The 16,803-nt window shown below is 42.5% G+C and overlaps 2 protein-coding genes across 2 annotated transcripts in view; one reads left to right on the top strand and one right to left on the bottom strand.

Annotated features, from left to right (window-relative positions):
- pdlim7 (PDZ and LIM domain 7) overlaps positions 1-8,001 on the top strand; it is a 30,803-nt gene extending 22,802 nt beyond the window's left edge. Inside the window, exons 6-11 of the mRNA XM_070836351.1 lie at positions 2,825-2,877; positions 3,133-3,376; positions 3,799-3,979; positions 4,071-4,191; positions 6,344-6,459; positions 6,814-8,001. Of these exons, the coding sequence (XP_070692452.1) occupies positions 2,825-2,877; positions 3,133-3,376; positions 3,799-3,979; positions 4,071-4,191; positions 6,344-6,459; positions 6,814-6,900 (802 nt within the window). The 3' untranslated portion in view covers positions 6,901-8,001. The remainder of the gene's footprint in view (positions 1-2,824; positions 2,878-3,132; positions 3,377-3,798; positions 3,980-4,070; positions 4,192-6,343; positions 6,460-6,813) is intronic.
- Positions 8,002-12,519: 4,518 nt separating this feature from the next.
- The window catches only part of unc5a (unc-5 netrin receptor A), a 119,080-nt gene continuing 114,796 nt past the window's right edge, over positions 12,520-16,803 (bottom strand). The window contains exons 14-16 of the mRNA XM_070836346.1: positions 15,137-15,301; positions 14,852-15,030; positions 12,520-12,685 (exon numbers count right to left, since the gene is read on the bottom strand). Coding sequence (XP_070692447.1) covers positions 12,520-12,685; positions 14,852-15,030; positions 15,137-15,301 — 510 coding nt within the window. The remainder of the gene's footprint in view (positions 12,686-14,851; positions 15,031-15,136; positions 15,302-16,803) is intronic.

Here is a 16,803-nt window from a genome sequence, read left to right as displayed (position 1 = left end):
CCTTTCTTCTGTGTTTCTTTTCTTCTTGTTTACTCAGTACTCAAGCTTAAAAGCATACATCTCCTGATATCCAACTCTTACTTTTCTTTCTCCAGCTGAGTCACAGCAATTACTTTACTTACCTGCTGTACTGAACAAAATTATTATGTAGAAGCAGGGGGTTTCCTCTGTATTTATGCAGTTCTGAATTAATGGGGTGCCTCCTCAAAGATCAGGGTTTAAGTTTACTTTTATTGCCTTAGAGAGAAAATTGTAGCGCAGTCGGGCATAAAAACAACAAATGGGCATACGCACATTAAGTAATATGCAACCAAAGTGCAGAGGTGCACAGTGAAAAATGCAGCCTTTACTCTGTTGCACTTGCCTGAAATAAAAATATCCACGAGTATTTAAACCTAATAAAAATGACCAATATTATCATATTTAGAGTTCAGCCTAAGTAACTGCTGCAGTGCACTGGCTTTTACCACAGAGAGGAGATCTAATGGCAAGTTACACACAAGACTTCATATAAATGAGTGGTTTTTATAGAAAACCCAGCCATCAAAACCATATTGAAGCATTTCAGCAATAACGGTAACAGGATAGAGGGGACACAAAGAATGTGTAATAGTGAAAATGTTGATATGCCACATGCAACAAAGAAAAAGCTTACAACTGCAGGCTCCATACGTTAATTGCAAAATTTTAGTTTTCTTGACATAAGGGGTAACAGAAAAAGCTACTTGCACACATTAAAAGACCTCCACAGAAAAGTTTCTGTTTTGCCCCCTCAGAAAAGTGCCATCATTGTTTGACATTTTGTCAGTTGTCACATTGAGGTTCTCGTAGAGCTGCATCACTTCTACCTCCTCACAGTGAAGGGTGACATGTCAGTGGCTCCTTGCTCCGTGTAAAATCAAAACCTGCTGCTTTCTTTACCGGATGTTGAGCTGCCAACAAACTCCTCTACTTCCTTTATTGCTCAGGTTGATGCATCCCACAGGAAAGGAAGCCCTCACCCCCGCCAAAAAAAACAAACAACCAACAACAAAAAAACAGGTGCATCTGAAATCAGGGGTGTAAAAGTGTAAAGAGGAAATATCAAGAAAACGTTCCATGAGATGCCGATGTCCAAAACTGTATGTGGAAGGCAAAACAACCCCTCCAGTTTGCACAGTCTGTGATACAGGAATTGTGCTCCTGCATCACACTAAGCCTCTCACTGAGCAGATGCAGTAGGAGGATGTTGAAAGCTGTGAAAATGTCAAAAAAAAAAAACATGATTCAGGCAGCTCCAGGTGGGAATAAGCCGCTGCAGAGGATGTACTCCAATTTGCACCTGCAGCCTTCACCAGAGTGAGGTGCAGCCACACAAACGTCTCAAAGGCTCGTGAGAAGTCAGTGCCACCAGCCTTGTTATCATGTAGGGCGGCACGGTGAGTGAGTGTGGCTGGGGCTGCTTTGTTGACCAGGATGTGTTTTTTTGGGAGTTGATTGGTGGGATCCCAGAAGGCAGGTTTGCTAGTGTGTGGGATGAAGGACAGCTGACCCAGGGTGTGTTTGTCAAACAGGCTGGAACAGGTTTATTTTGTCCTTTGTTTGACCCGGCTGCCAGAGCTCCTTCTCATCCAGCCTCCTCTCGTCCTTTCACTCTCTTTTGCTGTAATTTCTCTCCAGAAACCTTCCAGTACGGGTGGGGGGTCTTACTATCCTTAATTTAGAAAGGTTTAACTTCCTCTCTGTCACCAGCCTTGCAAGCCATCTTCCTGCTATTGTAAAGGGATTTAATGTCCTTTATTATTCAGAGTATGTTGTTTAAAAAAAAATGGCACACTGTTTCTGCTCTTCTTTTTTGCTAGAAGGCTCCCAGCTGTAAGTCTAACTTCTGCCTCAGTAACTTGTTGTGTTTTAGTTGTTTTTTGATTGATTGAATTGATAGGCAGATTTAACCTGATACAGACGAAGCTATAGAACAAGGCTATAGCAGGGCAAATCATTTCACATTTCCATCTTTTTCTCTGCAAATGAGAAATGATTTCATCATCTTTCATTAGTGTATTGTAGATGGCACAGTTGATGATGTAAACATGATAGACGCCTTAGGCGCTGTTATATATTTTTTTCCCAAGATAAGACGCCTCCAGAGCTCACTGTCTCGGCTCAGAAGTTGTTTTTCTCTCAGTTACGGTTTGAAGATTTTCTGAATATAGTGACGCTTGCTGCGGGTAACAGAACTTTGAAATGAAGACACAACTCTTTATTTCAACACTTCTGCACATGCAGGCAAGAAGAGAAACTCCTCTGCATCCAAATCTGACAGCATAACGTGTCTTAGTTTCTCTGTCTCTAACTTTGTCCGTGAGTGATGTCAATCAATCTGTCGGAGATGCTCTCATTAGATGAGTGCCTCTTGAACCATTTTGATTCAGAGCCAAAGTGGTATCTGTTCTGCATTGATGATTTGAATTACATGACTGATTTACTCTCACAGTGGCCACAAAGGATTGTGTAATCTTGCAAAATGGCCTGCAAATCAATTCAAATTCCATCCCAGTGTATTTTCTTTACCATTCACCCGAATCATCAACACTAAACCGGCTTGTCTTGCCACAACAGGTGAGAAACTCATGCTGAGACTGATTAATATTAGTGATGATGATGCTTATGATCGTTCACACAGAGGGTAATCTGTGGTACTATGTAATGGAGTCATAGCTGCTGATATCCAAACATGACGTTCATTAAGTAGTAACCATGGTTACTGAGGTGTGTGTGTGTGTGTGTGTGTGTGTGTGTGTGCGCGCACGTGCTCCTTTTCTAATTAGTCATTTTCTCCCCACAGCCTTGAGCCAACTCCCTCACCTGCCAAGGCCCAGGCAGCAGATAAACCAGATGGTGAGTTTGTGCTCCTGCTGATGCGTAAAAAGAACCCCAGCAGCATCCAGTAGAGGTTGTACTAATAGATTCTTATGAAGTGTCAATACATGAGCATCGGCAACAGCAATATGACACGCAAAACTGTCACACCGTACATCTGGTTGCAGTCTGTGTATTACACAAAAGCGTCCCCCTCCTATTGTGAAATTATTCAAAGTCGCAGCCAAGTTTTTCTAAATGCTGCAACAAAACAAACTGCTTTTTCTGGTCAAGGCTCCAAGACTGTAGCTGCCACAGCAGGAAGCTCGGGTCCTCCAAATCGACCACCGTGGGTCACCGACCCTAATTTTGCTGATCGCTTTCGCCCAGACAAGACCAGCACTGTGGTGACCCAGCACCAGCAGCCGGCCCAGCCGACGCCTATGCAGAACCGCAGCTCCATCCTGCAGGCAGCGCAGCAGGCACCTGAAGAGAGCGGGAGGACCCCGGTGTGTGGTGCCTGCAACAAAATCATAAGGTGAGAACGCACCGCCACATCTGTGGTGATTTTGGCAGAATAAAATCACGTCATTGTTTGCTCATTTCAAAGTGCTGTTAGAGAAGTGGACGCATTTAAGACCGTTAATATACAGAATGACAGACTGCATGTCTGCAGCAATCTGAGTCAGTCAGCATAATTAACACACATCACCAGTGACAACTATTACACTCCGGTTGAAATAATTCAATCTCATGTCACACACTTCAGAGATAACAGGAAATCTTAGTTCAGACAACAGAGGAGCTCTTTTGCAACTAAAACACTTCACACAGGGAGCTGACATTTCTGTTGCTTGTTTTCCCTGTTATTCCCTGTTAAAGTGGAAAATTATGTCGCAGATTTTAGTAATACCTCAGATGTGCTATTAAAGCATCTGACTGTGTGTGTGTGTGTTTCAGGGGCCGTTACCTGGTGGCACTGGGACGTTCTTGGCATCCGGAGGAGTTTACGTGTTCACAGTGTAAGGTGGTCCTGGAGGAGGGGGGCTTCTTCGAGGAGAGAGGGTCTGTCTACTGTACAAAGTGCCACGATAGCCGATACGCTCCTAACTGTGCCAAGTGCAAAAAGAGGATCACAGGGGTAAGAGCTGCACTGTTGATTTGAGCAAAATCTACCACAGACCAGAAACACCTGAAATAAGAAAAATGACCACCTTTTCTGCCTTTAACAGGAAATCATGCATGCCCTGAAGATGACCTACCATGTTCAGTGTTTCAAGTGTGCAGCCTGCAAGACTCCCATCAGGAACCAAGCCTTTTACATGGAGGAGGGCGAACCCTACTGCGAGAAAGGTGAAAAAGTGGACTGCTGCGGGCAACACATGCTGCACTGGAGATAATTACAAAAACAATCTTAAAAGAAATAGATGGCTGTTTTGGACAGGGCAAAGCAGTTAAAGCCATTTTAACTTTGACACAAAAACGTACATTATTTGCACCCAAATCTGCTACGTTCAGGCTTCATCATCGTGATGCCAGTGATAGCCTCTGGAGCGTAAAGCACGGGGTGAGATGCAATTAAATTAAGTTGATAAATATGTTAATGCGTGTTCACCACTGCTTCACAATGTCATGAATCTGATGCCTGTAATCGGTCCATTCAACTGAAAAATATCAAATGTTCTCATCATCAGTATCTACTGGAAACCATTAAATGTAAGCATATCATAATAATAATGATAACGATGATAAGAACAACAACATCAGGGTATTGTAACAGTAAACCGTGTCTCCTCACTGAATGTTTAGCTTTAATGTCCTGTAACTCAAGGGCTGTGTTTTCTCTCATTCATGCTCAATAATACAACGTTTCCTGTCACATGTTGGTGAGGCTTCATAAAAAGACATGAGGGCATCTCCATGGTGAAAAATCCCCTGCTGGAAGCAAGGGGGGAGCGTCTTATTAATGTGGTATCTAGCAGGATAACTGGAGGAAAAACAGCAGCAGTAGTAGCCACCATGGCTGAGCAGACAGTGACACAGACACAGAGGCCCCAGAAACCCCAGTTTCAACAGAACATTTGACACTGAATCTGAATTAAAGATGTGCAACATTTAAAGGCAGGGCCATAGCAGAGAATATTAAACACCGGGAAAAGAGAAAGCACGCTTGAAATCCTCAGTGTGCAAATTTGATTAGTTCCAGTGGCATCTGAGAGCACCTCCACCCGTGTAAGACCCAGTGTAACTTTCCACATGGATCAGGCCTCACACATCCATCCTAAATCTGCACCGAGCCACGAGTACATGATTGAACAGACGGGGAGCTGACATCCCGCCACACAGCATTAAGTTTGTGATCGAGCGTATTTGATGAAAGATGTGATCTTAGTTTAAGTGGATGCCATGGCTAAGTACAGTTCAGGGTACATAACCGAAACCGGACTACAAAAACAGAAAAATGCAGCCACTGGGTGATTCAGGGGTCTGGCTGAGTGCATTTCATGATAAAGCCGTTCCATTTAGAAAAAAAACAGCTCACTGCAGGGCCTCCCCTCTCCAGTCTTGCATGAATCATATTCATATTTGTTTATCAAGCTATTTGTTGTATTATTGCTGTGGGGTTTGGCGTAGGCCTACATCATGAATCTCTTGGTGCGTACCACAGTCAATCATAAAGTGTGAAGTTTTCATCTGCTGTAATCTATTTAGCTCCAGTTTATTTTATACATTTCTCTATTGGGTTTTATGAATGGTGTACGCTCTTCTATTATGCTGTAAATGATTTAGCGGGGCAGCGTGTTTCTCCCTCACTGCTGAGGCTCCAGCGTGGATCGCTGCTTTATCAGAGGCGAAGCCAGGACCTGAGTACTCATACTCTGAATAATGCCTTTAGCTCTGATAAACATTGTGCTGCCTCAGCATCTTTCAGGGATTGTGCTGCTCTCACCCACTCACTCTTGAAAAGCAGCATTATAACCTGACACTTTCCCCAGAGTCCTGGTGATGAAAGAGACTGGCAAATCCAGTTAAGTATCTGGAGCAATTTCCCCTCATCCTAATCCCTCACTTCCACTCTGGAATGGCACTAATGTACAGTGGGTGGACAAAATAACGCAAACGGCAAAGTATCGAATGCCCAATCCTCATTGGGCATTCGATAACCGCTTCATCCATCTTTATTGGTGTCATTCAAGTCCTTAAGTGTGTGTAGTGGGATATTACTCCTCTTCAAGAGAAAAAGCCTCCAGTTCTTTAAAAGATGAAATAGGTGGAAACCTATTTCACAGTCTGTGCTCCAGAACACCTCGAAAGGTTAAGTGATGTTTACATGTGGTGATTGTGGAGGCAATGGAGGATGCTCAACCTCATCTTGGGGATGATAAAAGCTCTTTTGATATTGATTTCATGATTATTTTATTTATTCTTGTGGTTAAGTTGCATATCTATGCTGCTCACCACCTCTCCTCCCATCATCTCTCTCTCTCTCTCTCTCTCTCTCCAGACTATGAGAAGATGTTTGGCACCAAATGCCACGGCTGTGACTTTAAGATTGATGCTGGGGATCGGTTTCTGGAGGCCTTGGGCTACAGCTGGCACGATACGTGCTTCGTCTGTGCGGTAAGTCATTTTGATTGATATGGCTCCCTGTGGGGCTCTCTTTGCCCCATCTCTTCTGGCTGTCCCAACACAATGCCACCTGAAAAATCTGCCTCCATCTCTGGACCTCGAGCTTTCCCCTCTGTCTCTCTCTTTTGCCCTGTCCCCCGCAGTCTGTCACTCTCTCTCTCGCTCTCTCTCTCGCTCGCTCTGTGAGGAAAACAGAGTAAAATGCAGTCAAGTAAATAACATGTGCCTGCTCTGGCCAGTAGAAAACTGCAAATTCACATTGCCAATGTTAAGGTCTGATATCTACTCTGCCCTGGTTTCCCAATCTGTCTCTCTCTGTCTGTCTGTCTCCTTTCATCTTTAAAGCTCTGCCAAATCAACCTGGAGGGGAAGACGTTCTACTCAAAGAAGGATAAGCCCCTGTGCAAAGGCCATGCCTTTGCTCCAGTGTGAGCGAGTGAGCTTCATCTTCAGAGGAAAGCGCACCCATCTCTCTCTCTCTCTCTCCCCTCTCTTTACCCCACTCCGCCCTCCGGCGCACTCGTACAAACTCTACATCACCTCTTTGGCAACCACACACCTAGTTAAACTCAGTCTTCCTTCTATCCCGCAGACTTTGTTTTCTATGTTTGAAGCTTACGGTTAGCTTCATGTACCGTTACTATACTGTGCTGTTTGGACAGTTCACACGTCACTGCCTGTAATACTAAATGCTGTGTTGTACAACTGGAAGTAGTCAAGGAATTATTCCATGTCATCACTAACTTGTTGACTTAAGTCATTTTTAGATTGGAAATTCAGCTGCAGGTCGTCTACATTTAATTTTAGTTGTTAGTGAAAGAATTCTCATTACTCTCCTAATCCCATCCCTGTTCACTCTGAAGTAAGATCAAGTCAGTATCTTCCAAGTCGGAGGAGTCATTTAGCCTCTAACAGTCTCACATATTGCAGTAATGATGGGCCACTGCTCTTGTACTAAGTGCAGAGAAGTGGTGGCCCCATTCAGGACCCTGGCCCACTCACTGACTCTTACTGCAGTGCCTATTAACATAATGGGGGTCCAGTCGAGCAGAAAGGGGGGTGGTGATGGGGGGGTTGTTCCATTTCTGCTTGCCTGGACACCTGCACCTCTCCACAGAAGCACTAACTGCTTTACTTAACACTTAAGCTCTGGTAAATCAGAGCTCACACTGCAGTTGATAATTCATTTTGAATCATGTAGTAATCCTTCTGTCATCCAATGTTATTTGTCATGTGTGACAAACGGGGTGACAGAGAAAGAACTATTGTTGTTTTTAAATGTTTCACACTCCCAAACTAAGGAGATCCAAGTTTTTTTTAATTATCATATATTGGACATTTTAATGTAAGATAAAACTTCATACAGTGATTTTGTTCCTTATGTTATTATGATATTGTGATTATTCCTTAGAGTACTTTCAAGCCATGGTTGAATATGAATTTATATTGCTTCAGAATGGGCCTGTAAGCATTGTTGTTTTTTTTTTTTTTAATAGCTGCTGGACATTTAAAATAAAATGATTAGTAATGCTGCGTGTTGGGGCACAACTCTGGGCTGTTTTTGTTTTTTAGGTGAACCCATCTGTAAGATTTTCTATCGACTGATGTTTTGGCTGTCTTTGCTCTCACTAACACCTGCTCCCCAACAACAGGACAACAGTTTTTGCTCCGAGTACAGTAAGTGCTTTTAAAAAATATATATATATAAAAAAATAAAAAAAAATCAAGCTTCACACAAACATCTTGCTGCTGTGACAAAAACCCTGGTGAATCCCTACGATATTGTCAATGTAGAAATTCATTTTAGAATTTTACGAAGCCATTTACACATTGAAGAACATCCTGAGGCTAAAAGAAGCTCCTGTGTAGTTGAGTTAGGAGAAAATCCTAAAAATAAGGTGCATGTTGGTAAGCTTTAGGTCTGATTAATTCACAAAGCAAACCTAACTCAGAGGGACCTGCTCACAGTCAGTAATGTGATACAGGCGACACATACGTGTTTTTGCAGAAATGCAATAATGAATTTCTGAAACTAAGCTACTTGGACAAAGGGAAAAAGTCTTTACTTATCGGTTATTCATCAAACCAAATGTGCACTGTGCAGATTCCACTTTGTATTTATTGTAGCTGGTGATCAGTTAGTTAATGTGCGCTCGTGACTTATTGGACAAAGTGAAAAAGTGCTAGAATTTTGTCCCAGTTCCTGATCATCATCAACACAAGCTAATGTGTCAAGTAAAAGTGTCCAGTCCTTGATTTAACAATATATAATTTATTTACAACAATTTCAGGTTGAATTACTATACATACCTTTCTGAAATGTCATAGATATATATATACATAAGGCCAAGTAAATACTTGAAAGCACTTAGAAACGAATTTCCAAAATTCTACCCACAAATCCATATCATTGTCCAAAAAGTACAGAAAATCTCCCTCAGCAGAAGTTTTTCCATTGCCACAAAAGTTTTGACAACAATTTACATTGACGATAAGGAACACAAAAGGTTAAAAAAACAAAACAAAAAAAAAGGATTATACAATTGCATAAGCGCTGTGGCATGTAATAAATACAGCATTTTTGACTTGCAGAAAGGCAAGGAACATTGAATCAAGGAACTAAATAGAAAAACCATTCACAAATACAGAAGTCTATTCTTAGAGTTCAAAAAGAAAACGGTTCAGTCAGAGTGACCTGCAGGTATGCACACACTCACTCACTCACTCACTCAAACACACACACACACACACACACGTCCTTGACACTGAATGTAATGAGTGACACAAAAAGTAGCAGTGGGATGTAACATTTCCCCCCCATACCTCAGGGGTAAACTTATAAACCCTTGGACAAAGCGTGTATGTTACTGGCACGAGTCTTACACAGAACGATCAGGCCCAGGTTTCACCATGAAGGGAGCTGCAGTCATCACACACACTGTAATTGCAGATTTGTTGGACACATTAGATGTGAAGATAGATGCTGGACATCCTGGCGGCTGGTGAATTACGTTACTGAAATGTGCTTAGACATCACATCCAAGACATTGACAGGGGTGATAGAGTTTCACACACAGTCCTACTGTACAACTGCCATGGCTCATCGAAACACGCCGTGTCAACGCTGGCCCGGCAGCGGCGGTGTCCAACAACTGATGTCCTCTTTCTCCAGTTATTCTCCACACAGTCCCAGTGTAGTGATTCACTAAGCATTAGTGACTATTTCCACCTCGTGTTTAAATGCTTACGGTTAGAGAAGTAATCAGGTAGACGTATGCAGAGTAGGGACAAACAAAATATGTATAGAAACTTCCTGGAAAACAGTCTCTAAACCCTTAACACTGCAAAAAGTCTTCACTGCTAGATCGCCAAAGAACAGTATATAGGCAAACACGTCACGGTTTAGACTTGACAAATGCTGCGCCAGTTAAGTGTCTTTTTTTGGCTTCATATTAAAATATAATTTACATTTCTTTACAAAGTGATAAAATAAACACAGACACATATCACTGCTCGAACAAACTGCATCAACTTGCCTCAAAGACAAAAGCGAGGAAATGAGATGAAGAAATGATTTAGGACTCTCAGTCCGCTGTTTAGAAGAGACAGCAACTCTGACTTATTCTATACTAGCTGCAAGTAAAACAACGCTGAAACAATATTCAATGGATACAATGTGAGGATGCAGTGGCCTCAAATGATATTCATAAAACTTTGGTTACCAATTCTGCTGATATACAGTATGCAAAGTGACAGCACACGGCTGGTATAGAAAAAGTATTTACATATTACATGTGACGATGATCCATTTCAACGTGAAAAGGTTTATTTAAGGTGGTATCGTCATTTTTGTCTGAAAGGGGCTTGATCTAAGGGATTCTTAAAGTTAATTAAAAAAAAAAAAAACAAAAAGGTAAAATTTGATTTCATGGCATCTCTGCATCAAATAGTACCAGAGGTTGTAAAAACGTGTTGGTCAAGAGGAGGCGTGTTTTCATAGGATGAAAAAGAGGTTAAGGAGCTAACGGGTGCCGAGATGCAACACGAGAACAAAGGAAAGAAAAGGGACAAACTTTTCCCCGACTACAAGGAGACAATTGTACATTCCAAATATCTGACAATCATAAAAGAGGCTCCAGTTAGTGTTAAAGGTTGAAGCCTCGCTAGCTGTTGGCTGAATAAGGAGGGGATTTAATGAAAAGGGCTCTCTTTACAACTTTAACAGACAACTTCACATGCGACCCTGAGGCAGACGGAGAGAACTATGGCTAATTTGGGATTGCTCACACCTTCTCAAAGAATAATTACTCAACCAGTGAACTTTAAAGATACTCTGTGTACTTGTGTTTCCTGGCCTGACAGATCCATTAATAATAAAAGGAGAAAAAAAAAAAGAAAAAAGAATATAAATTAATGCAAAGTAGCAAAATATGGTAAGCAAATGCGTAGTTGCAGTTTCTGGTTTGTTGCATGAATCTGCTGGATCATTTTTTGCCATTCTGCCTGAAAATAACAAACCAGGAAAAAAAAAAAAAATCCTTTCAAAGCATCTTTTGTGAGCAGAGGCGTGACATTATGAATAAGCCACTCTTAACTTTCTCTGAGAGACGGGCGCTCCTCTGATGTGGAAATACTGTTTCCCGCGCAGCAAATATAGAATTCCCACCAACATTGCTTAATGAATTATAAAAACAAAGCTGCACAACTCCCCTTTGAACGTGCTGTAATATGGCGAAGATTTTAAAGAATTTGTTGTCAGATTTTTCTGTGGGAGCGCTTTGCATTATTCATATGGGATAATAACCCTTTCGGCCGTGCTTTTATGTTTAACATCCCCTCTGCTACAGAATTAATGTAATCAGGGGAAAAGGTCATTTTAGAAATGAGTTCTGGCGACATTCGGTGGTTACATGTATGCAGCTGGAATGCCTTTGGGCCCTATGGCTCCTTCATTAGCTGTGGAATTTGAAACAGAAGAAAACGCCACAGTGAAAGATTGGGGTAGTGTGAAACAAACTGGACAGATCAAAATCACAGGCTTTCTATAGAAAGAAATGGCTTCTGATATATGACTTAAGTGAAGATATTACTCACTCCTCCCTCAAAAAAAAAAAAAAAAGTTCAAAGAACCCAAACCCCACAAATATCGATTTTAGAAGCAGGAAAGCTGCGGAGCGTCTCGCTGAATCAAGATGTCAAGATGTTACATTCACAGTAGTGATACCGGCTGGACTAAAAAACACACAAACAAGATGAGACAGGTTTTTAGGGCCTCTGACATACAATCTATTTTAAACCTGCAAGTCCAGGATGTGCTACAAGCTGTCTGTATGAGTGTGTGTGTGTGTGTGTGTGTGTTTTAAGAAACAGATAACACGAGATGTACGTCTAGAGGCTCGCTGGGTTTGGGCGGGGATGTTCACTGACCCTGATGACCTTGTTGAAAATGTGCTCAGTGTAAGAGATAATGTCATATAACAAACCTGCCAATTGCATATGTCGCCTGTTCTCTGTAACCTGAAATGACTGACACCTTTTCACTTAGTATTTAATACAGAATTTCTTTAATCTGAGTTTTAAAAAAAAATTATTCATTGAATTTGCAGTATTGGCCATTAGTAATAGCGGTGCATTTGCATATTGCTCCTTATTAGCCGTAATTGGGCTATTTATATAAAAAAAGGCATGAAGTTAAATTAATGTCATCTTTAAAATAGGACCAGGGTGTGGACTAGTTTAATTTCAATCTTTGATGGAAAATAAAGGGTATTTTCTTTACTGTGTTCATGGATACATTTCCCCACACACCCAAACTCTCTCCCTCATTTGGTCTTTCATATAAAGTTTTTGCCCGTTCGATGGGAAGTGGGGACTCAGTCCTACATAAACCCTTTGCTATCTTCGAAAGTGAAGAGGGACATTGGGACAGCTCTGTTCTTCCATTCCTGCTGCAGTTACCGTTGCTTTTATTTGTGTGTATGTGTGTGTGTGTGTGTGTGTTGTTGTGTTCTGTAACTTTTCCTCTGCACCAGTCTCTCCCCCTTTTCTGGGTTAGCACTCGCCATCAGAGACCAGGAATATCATGGCTTCCTGTTTGCCAATGTCGGCCATGACCGTGGCCAGCTGGTTGATGTTGCCGCTGTGGAAATGTTGTGCCTCCCACAGGTCCAGGATCACAGAGGTTGGGCTCGCTTTGGATGCAAAGAAACTCATGTGTCTGCAGAGAGGAGAACGCAGTAATAATAGTGAGACATTTTTATTAAATCAGGTGATGTGGTCCTATCAAAACAGACAGTGTCTCATTTGTTCTACACCAACAGTCTTTAGAAAACCTTCTCAGCCAGTATTTTATTGTGCTTCTGCTTCTTGTAACTCTGTCAATGTCAACTTTTATTGTGGGTTATATTGCTACATCCTGATCCTGTCGGAGCACCGAGTTAAAAAATGATAAAAGGTATAAGAAAACAGTCTAGATCTTGAAACTGCCGCCAAATACAGAATCTTTGGCAATTTTCATTTGAAGCTTAACAGCATAAGCCTCATTCTTCTTTATTTGATGTCGAAATTGCCCCTAAAATCCCGTATAGTAAATCCTATATGGACTTTCACAGTTAAGTCGGAAGTGACCTTTTCCATTTTAGGAGCAGAACCTTTACGATCAAACCCAATCAATGACAACAAAGCAGTGGCCCTGGCCAGCTGTATATTTGATGTTGAGTGGGACCTGATCCCCACGGTACCCGAATGTGCTTGTTTGATTTAATGGTCTTTTTCTGTTCTCCAAATGTCTGGGGCCCTAACTGTTATGTAGAGCACACATGACATTTAAAAAAAGAGAACAGCGTAAACTCTTGGCACAAAAGGGGATTGTGCTGTGAGTTTTTTTTTTTTTTTTTCTTTTTCTGCTGGGTGGGAGGGGGGTGAGACACAGAGCCCAAAACGCCACCAAGTCCTTTTCACCTTGAGAAAGGTCAGAGTCCATTACTTCCTCGTATCTTCTGTTTGCCTACTGAAGCATTATGTGATGGTTATAAACATGCGGCTGCTTTGGCAGAACACGAGCACCGAGAACACGGCGTCACTCTGCTATTTTGAGTCAATTGGATTTTATGGCGCGCACAACCTCCCCTTTGCGTCGGGAGAGCACAACAAAGAGAAGAGTTGGACAAAAATGCAGTCTGGGAACAAACCTCTGTGTCATTATTCAGATAAAAGAGACAGAGCTAGTGTCCAATGTGTCAGCCCTGCTTATTCACCTGGCTGTGTGAAACACGAGCTTATCTTGTATGGCTCAGACGCAGCCATTTGCACAGTCTTAGGAGAGAAAAATCAAATAAAAGGTTCGTGGCATTTTAAGTTTTATTGATTGGTTCCGCTCGGACTGAACACTTTACACACGGAGATACAAACATAGAAATGCGGAATGACAGAGTGCCAAAGAGCTGCTGCCTTTTCAGGGAAACATGTTGTTAAGGACAGATCAAACAGCAGAGCAGTTGTTCCTTCCTGGGGCCTCAATGAGAATTGATTATGTTTAGCAAAACATTGCTAGTTAAACCTGTAGTGCATCAATTCACTTTGTAATTAATTGGGGTAAATAAAGTTGATTGGACAAATTAAGTGAACCTATTTGATTTCATTACGAGGTAGAAATTAAATTGGAGGATAAGGGATCAATGCCTGGCTCACTCCTGCTACAGGTACGCCAGTGATCAAGTACAGTAACTGTGTGATCGGACTGTCTGAAGTCGGCACACATCCAAACCATTTCCATCTTTTTTTCTTTTCCTTTTCCTTTTTTTTTTTTGGCCGCTGATGGGCAGCTAGCTTGCTGCCTTTCCAATTACCACTGTTACACTGTTAAGCAGAATGTAGCAGGTATAAATTTAGCTGCAGACTTTAAGCTGCTTAAATGTTCCTGAGGAAAAGAGGGAAGAAGGGGGTCGTGTTTTCTTACAAAAATGATAGCTGTATCCATCAAGTCCACATTAATCCTATAATGTTAGCTGTGTCAAATGAGGATTAGTTTGCTAAGGCAGAACCTTGTTTACCTACTTTACTTTAAGAAAAGCACTAGTGACTGCGGTGATGACTTAACTCTGATTGTGTACAACCACAATTAAATTGTGGTTGCATGTTCCATGTTGACCTTTACATTGGTATGTCCCGTAACAATCAGTGCGATTGAGTGTTTGTTATTGTAAACAGGCCGTGTTCAAATATTGTACGTACATGGCTGTGCAACCTATATTCTCAGGGGGGTTTGGATAAATGAGGCTGTGCTGCATTTCTTGAGAGCCTTTGTGCGAGCTGTCTGTTCTGGCACGCTCCAACGATTGGTGATCAGATAAAGCATTATGGGTATTGTGCAGTTGGTATTTACCTCTCAAGTTTAAGTCTTTGTGCTAGCATTCTCCAGTCAGCTCCGTTGGGACAGGGGGCATCCAGGCTGCTGCAGATCTTCTGCCTGATGAGGTATGGGATCTGAAAGGCGCTGGGCCCTGCCAGGGCTGTGGCGTTACTGTCCATTAACAGAAACTCGGTGTCCACAGCTCGGGTGTCCTGGTGGGGATGACAGCCACAGAGGGTCACCAATGACTCATGGAAATGCTGAATAATTGTATGATAAATTGCTGCCTCTAAAACAAGCAGCTATGCTGAACGTTACCTTGGCGATATTAAAGTCGAGGCTAAAGCTCTGGCCCTCCCCCTCCACCTGCCACACACACAGCTGGCAGGTGAGCTCGCAGGTGCTGAGGCTGAGCCGCTCAAGAGTGAACGTGCAGTGCAAGTACCGCTGGGAACCGTTCCAGATGTGGTAGAACGGGATCTCCTGCGGGAAAAAAGAAATAACCACACAAAACAGCAACTCAGCGGCACAGTCAGGACTGCATGTCTGGTACACGCCATAACAGGACCGCCTGCCTAGAATACACACAGATCACCATTAATTACACTGACACGAGCTGTCATCGTGAGGTGAAAATGGCTAAATGTATCGCAGGCGGCAGACTGACAACATTCAGGTAAGTTAAAGGGAGATAATGTGCCGTTACTGACAAATAGAATATTTAAAGGGAGCTAATGGCTGTCTGACTGTCAGGGTTGATTACAGAGGTAACCAAACCTAGTATTTCTAACAGATAACACACCATATCGATATCTGTGGTATGAGAAACACTTAGTATTTTATTTTTCAGCCCCTCCTTGCAGATGTGTGCTGTACGTGCATGTCTGGGCAGAGCTACAACTGATGCTGACGGTGTCCAAGCTGAAACATCAGCTCTGCTCTGTTTTGAATCCAATACACATCATGTCACATAGAGATGTATATGCATGCATAATAGCTTTGAGGAGTGTCACTGTACGGCTGCCTCTGAGCGTTTGGCAGAATTTATTCAAGGATGACAATTTCAACATCTTTCACTCTGTTGCAGCATATTCATTACGCATTTGCATATCCCAAGAGAGGTAGAGAGGTAACTAACAAAAAAAACACACACAACAACAGGGCACACTAACTCCTCACTTCACCTCAGGTTCAACAGCTGACAAGAACTCAGCTTGAGAGTAAAGTGGTGCTGCAGTACAGGCTGCTAACCAAACGGGAGCACTGTTACCCAGGCATACAGACGACGGAGGGAGCCGGGCGAAACGCACAAAAATCTTCACAGGGCCCCAGGGAGACTAAAGGCCTTTTTTGACCGCACTGCTGAGAGGGGAATAACACTTCCAAATGAACAGGCACAGTCCAGAGGAATAAGCCTCTGTTCTGGGTGCATTGTTGCTGCTGCTGCTTGCTTGGCACAGCTTGTGTGTTCTCTTTGGGGACCTGGTGCTCAGTGCTTACATAGTAACAGCCAGAACATTTTCTAGTCCTCTTTGAAGAGCCCTCACGTGTCTGTCGCCGGGCTGCGGTGCAGTGGGCCACGCAGGTGTGGGGAGTGCAGTAGAGGTGGAAAGGTTCCAAGAAGTTCCAGATATTTACATACTGCTCTATATTTCATCTGAGCCCCCTTTGAGAGAACAGCAGCAAGGATAATCAATCAGCTGGCAGCTCTGGGTTAGTGCACACAACCCAGCTCCAATATGCACACGTATACACCTCATGCAGGAGCACTAGCGGACAAAAAAACACCCCCCAAAAAAACGCCCTGTGGACGGAGGCGCACAGACCCGAAAGGTTCCCTCGACTCTATCAAATGACTTAAAGTTGCAAACGGTGCCAAGAACAGAAAGGTTATTGGACAGAGGAGTCCTGCATTAACTGAAAAAAAAAAAAACGCTCCTTTGTGTGAATCTTTAAAATGATCAACTGAAGCCAAAGTAAAAAAC

This window comes from Pempheris klunzingeri, chromosome 9 (assembly GCF_042242105.1).
Source record: "Pempheris klunzingeri isolate RE-2024b chromosome 9, fPemKlu1.hap1, whole genome shotgun sequence".
NCBI classification, from domain to species: domain Eukaryota; kingdom Metazoa; phylum Chordata; class Actinopteri; order Acropomatiformes; family Pempheridae; genus Pempheris; species Pempheris klunzingeri.
Note: the sequence above shows the minus strand (reverse complement) of the source record. Positions and strands in the feature narration are given on the sequence as shown.